This window comes from Adiantum capillus-veneris, chromosome 3 (assembly GCF_014529385.1).
Source record: "Adiantum capillus-veneris isolate H3 chromosome 3, ASM1452938v2, whole genome shotgun sequence".
Taxonomy (NCBI): domain Eukaryota; kingdom Viridiplantae; phylum Streptophyta; class Polypodiopsida; order Polypodiales; family Pteridaceae; genus Adiantum; species Adiantum capillus-veneris.
The window spans coordinates 11,619,602-11,623,784 of NC_140933.1; the positions used below are offsets into that span (position 1 = coordinate 11,619,602).

The window sequence follows — 4,183 nt, forward strand, 5'->3', positions numbered from 1 at the left end:
AAAATTGCAGGAAGCATGTGAGAGATTGAGGGATGCATATGCGGCTGAGTTTGAAGATGAATTAAGTGATGATGATGACGGATGGGTTGGCTTGGAGACGGACATCCATCATGTGGGGATACCAAAGGTGGAGGAGAAGGAGGTGCAAAAGGAGGTTGGCCAAGAGAGCCTAAAACTGCCCCTAGATACCCCTACCCTACCACTGGAGTGTGCTCATAGAGTGGAGAGATGAAATTGATGTCGGTGTCGTCACTTGTCAATGAGATTTATTATTCAAAGGAGAAGCAAATCATGCATATTGAGGATGTTGTTCATGGAAATCGAAGACCATTTGAAGAGGCGGATAATGTGAAGAATGGACAAGTGGATAGTCGGATGAACAGAGAGGTGATGGATAGAGAGAGGAATGAAGAAGAAGAGGCAATTGATTTATTTTTGGGTTCAATTGAGAATGTATGTAGGATTACAAATGAAGAGTCAAAGCAGGAAGAAGTTTCAAAATTCAGATGTACTCAGGAGGAAATTGCAGCAACAACAATGAACAACTCAATTTTGGAGGAATTGTCACCACGAAGATCCACTGATGTAAATATGCAGTTAGCAAATCTTGTAGAAATAGTATCCCAACAATGTACACAGCAGTTTTGATCAGAAAATCGATGGGTGGTAGCTCAGCAAATGCAAGTGGGAAGTCATAAAGAAGACCATGTGGAGGATCAACAATATCCGTAGGATAAAAGGCAGCAAGGTAAGGAGGAGCAACATGAGGTCAGGGAACAGAGCCGGGCAGAAACCCTAGTTACCTCTGTCCTACCACAGAAGTGTGTCCATGAAGCACATGAGGATTATTCTTTTTCGACTGATCGAAGTGTCATGCTCATTGGGAATTCACATACATTTGAAGAGGACAGTTGTCAGCAGCAAATGGAGGATGTGCATGCTAATGCGGATATCATGGCAGAATTTTGTTATTTCAAGCAGACTTCAAAGCAAATGTCAAAAGAGCGTGTCAAAAGAGACAAGCAACAATTGCAGGAGCAAGGACCAGAAGATGACAGCAACATAATAGAGGAGATTGAGGATGATGATATTCATATTGGAAGTTGGAGGTGGCATTCCATATTGCGGCAGTTTCATATAGATGGATATGAAGAGATATTGAGGACAAATTTTCAGTTGATAAAGCAAGTCAAATTTTGGAAGATGTCAAATGTGATTCAGACTCAAATTCAGATTTCAATTCAGATTCAATCTCAATTTTGGATTTGAATTCAACTGTAATTTTGGATGCAAAGACCAATTTAGATGAAAATTTTAATGGAAGCTGTGGAAAGCTTGATGAAGAGGTATGACAATCAGTGTCACAAGGAGGATGACATCGATACTCAGTGGGGATTAACAACATCATTTTATTCTTGGAGTGGACAAAATCAGAACAAATATGAAGGAGTTGATAGGGCACTGTTGTATAAGGGACATGAAGAGGAGTATCCCAAGTGTCAAATTTTGGTTCAGATTCATATTCTGAGTGAGATTAAGATTCAAATTCAGATTCAGATTGGAATTCAGATTCAGTCGGAAATGCAGATGAAAATTCAGATATTAAAAGTTCTTAAAATTCCACAGTGGATGTTGCGGAAGGCTAAAGATATTGCAACAAATGATGAAGTCATCTTTGGAAATGCAGATGGAGCTGAATTTTATCATGGCGATTGTCAAGCCATTTGTCAATTTGGGAGTCAAGCAGATGATGTAAATGTGGAAGTAGAGGATGTTCAGCAGAATGCAGATTTAATATCAAAGTATGTTCAACATGCAAAACAGATTTTGGATGAATTTTTTAGTGCCTGGGATCTGAGTAAGTGGAAGGCGGAGTTGAGCAGTGGGGTTTTGGACAAGCGGAAGTCATGTTCAAGCAGGAAAAGCATTGGGCGATTACAAAAAGCATGTGAGAAGTTGAGAGAAACATTTGAGGGTCCGTTTGAAGGGGAGTCCAGTGATGATGATGACATTTGGATTGGCATGGAGTTTGAAAGTCACCAAGTGGAGTAACAAAGATGGAGGAGAAGGAAGTGCAAATTGATCTCTGGCATACGACTTAGAGCATCAACCACCACATTCTATCTTCCTTTACGATACCGGAGGCTTGGCGTCATATTCTTGAAGAATCTCGGCCCACCTGGCTTTCCGACCCTTCAAATCCGTTTGTTGTGTAAACCATTTGATGCTTTCATGGTCAAACATAATCTCAAACTAAGCACCATACAAATAATGCCGCCATGTTTTTAAGGGAGACACTATTGCGTAGAGTTCATGCGCATAAGCAGAGTAGTTCTGCTATGCTACATCAAGCTTCTTTATTTCAAATGCAATTGGCCGTCCGTCTTGTAACAAGACTGCTCCAATAGCACGGTCACTGGCATCCATTTCCAAAACGAATGGTTTCAAAGGATCTACAATAGCTAGTATGGGAGCTATAGCTAATGCATCCTTGAGCGTATCAAAACTGTGTTGTTGAGCGGGTCCTCACTGAAAAGCTTTTTCTTTGCCTTTCAGTTGGTCCACCATGGGAACAACAATATTAGCATAGTTTTTAACGAACCTTCGATAAAAACCTGCAAATCCTAAAATCACACATAGATTCCTTGGCATATAATTTATTTGCTCGTAACAATTCGAACACCTGCCTCAGATGTTGTAAGTGTTCTTCTTCAGAAGCACTGGAGACTAGAATGTCATTGAGAAAAACGATGACAAATTTGCCCAAGTATGGATTCAAGACACTATCCATAAGTGTCATGAATGTTGCGGGCACATTGGTTAACCCAAAGGGCATAACCAAAAACTCGTAGTGTCAAAACCTTGTTCGGAATGCAGTTTTGGGTATATCAGCAAGGCAAATATGGACTTGGTGATAGCCTGACTGCAATTCTACTTTCGTAAAAATACGAGCATGAGTGAGTTTATCGAACAACTCATCCACGCGTGGCAATGGGTACTTGTTCTTAACAGTAACCGTATTTAAGCCCCGGTAGTCTACGCACATGCACATACTACCGTCTTTTTTCTTCACTAATAGGATAGGAGAAGCCCATGGTGAAGAACTGGGTTGGATAAACCCTCTACTAAGGTAGTTAGCAAGATGACGTTCCACCTCAGCAGCTTCAGAGTAACTCATACGGTAGGGCGGTTTACTGACAGGTTTACCGCCTACAACCACATCGATGCTATGTTGTACCGATCGTGTCGGTGGTAATCCCGGTGGCAAATCATTAGGAAAAACATCATGAAATTCCTTTAATAAATTTTGTAACTCACTAGCAACTTTTGCTTGTTTGGAAGTAGCCATTGGTGGAAGAGAAGAGAGAGAAGCATGCGGCGTTGAGGAATGTTCAACAGATTCAATGTTAGAGAGAAAATGAGACAATGAGTAACACAATAAAACTTGATCTATTTCATTATCAGAAACGAGATACATAAGCTCAGCTGTACATATCAATGGTGATGAAGGTACATTCTTCTCTCCTAACAACAACACATGTGCGCCATGGGATTTGAACATCAAGCTGTTGTGCTCATAGCTACACTTCGGTGATGGTCCTAGGCTATGCAACCATTCCCTACCAAGGACCACGTCTGCCCTCTCCATGTTCATAATGTGAAAATCCAAGGATGTGGAGTATCCTTGTACTTCCAACGAAACAGCTCGGACATGAGTATCCCAGATTTCGGTATCATGTCCATTCATCATTGCTACCTTGTAGCGGTGGGTACTTGGAGTTTGAGGCAATTTGAGTTTTTTCACCAATCTGTAATTGATAAAATTGTGAGTAGCACCGTCATCTATCAAGATACACACCTTGTGCCCCTGCAGAGATCCGTGCATATGTACTAACTCATGTGGTCCGAAGGTCTGTTGCCACATGGAAGCTGTGAGACAACATTCATGCACCACCTCGGTGTGTGTTACTTCCACTGTAGAGAATCATGAGGAAGACTCAAGAGGCAGCAGTTGCACTGTGTGCACTGCTTTCTCCTTGCCATGAGCAGCAGATTTCCCTTGGGACAATCCTTTTTGCCATGACCGCTTCCTAAACATTGAAAACATAATTTCTCTTTCTTAGCTTTATCAAAGTCCTTAGGAGAGAGAGGACCTCTGGACCCTTCCGTGTTTTAGATGCTT

General features: G+C 41.4%; 1 protein-coding gene across 1 annotated transcript; it reads left to right on the plus strand.

Moving 5' to 3' along the window:
* The first annotated feature begins 237 nt into the window (after positions 1 to 237).
* Positions 238 to 1,756, plus strand: LOC147460501 (uncharacterized). Its single transcript, XM_086498757.1, has 2 exons — positions 238 to 1,188; positions 1,688 to 1,756. Exons 1-2 carry the CDS (start codon positions 874 to 876, stop codon positions 1,754 to 1,756), a joined length of 384 nt encoding a protein of 127 aa, XP_086354883.1. The 5' UTR covers positions 238 to 873.
* The last annotated feature ends 2,427 nt before the right edge of the window (positions 1,757 to 4,183 follow it).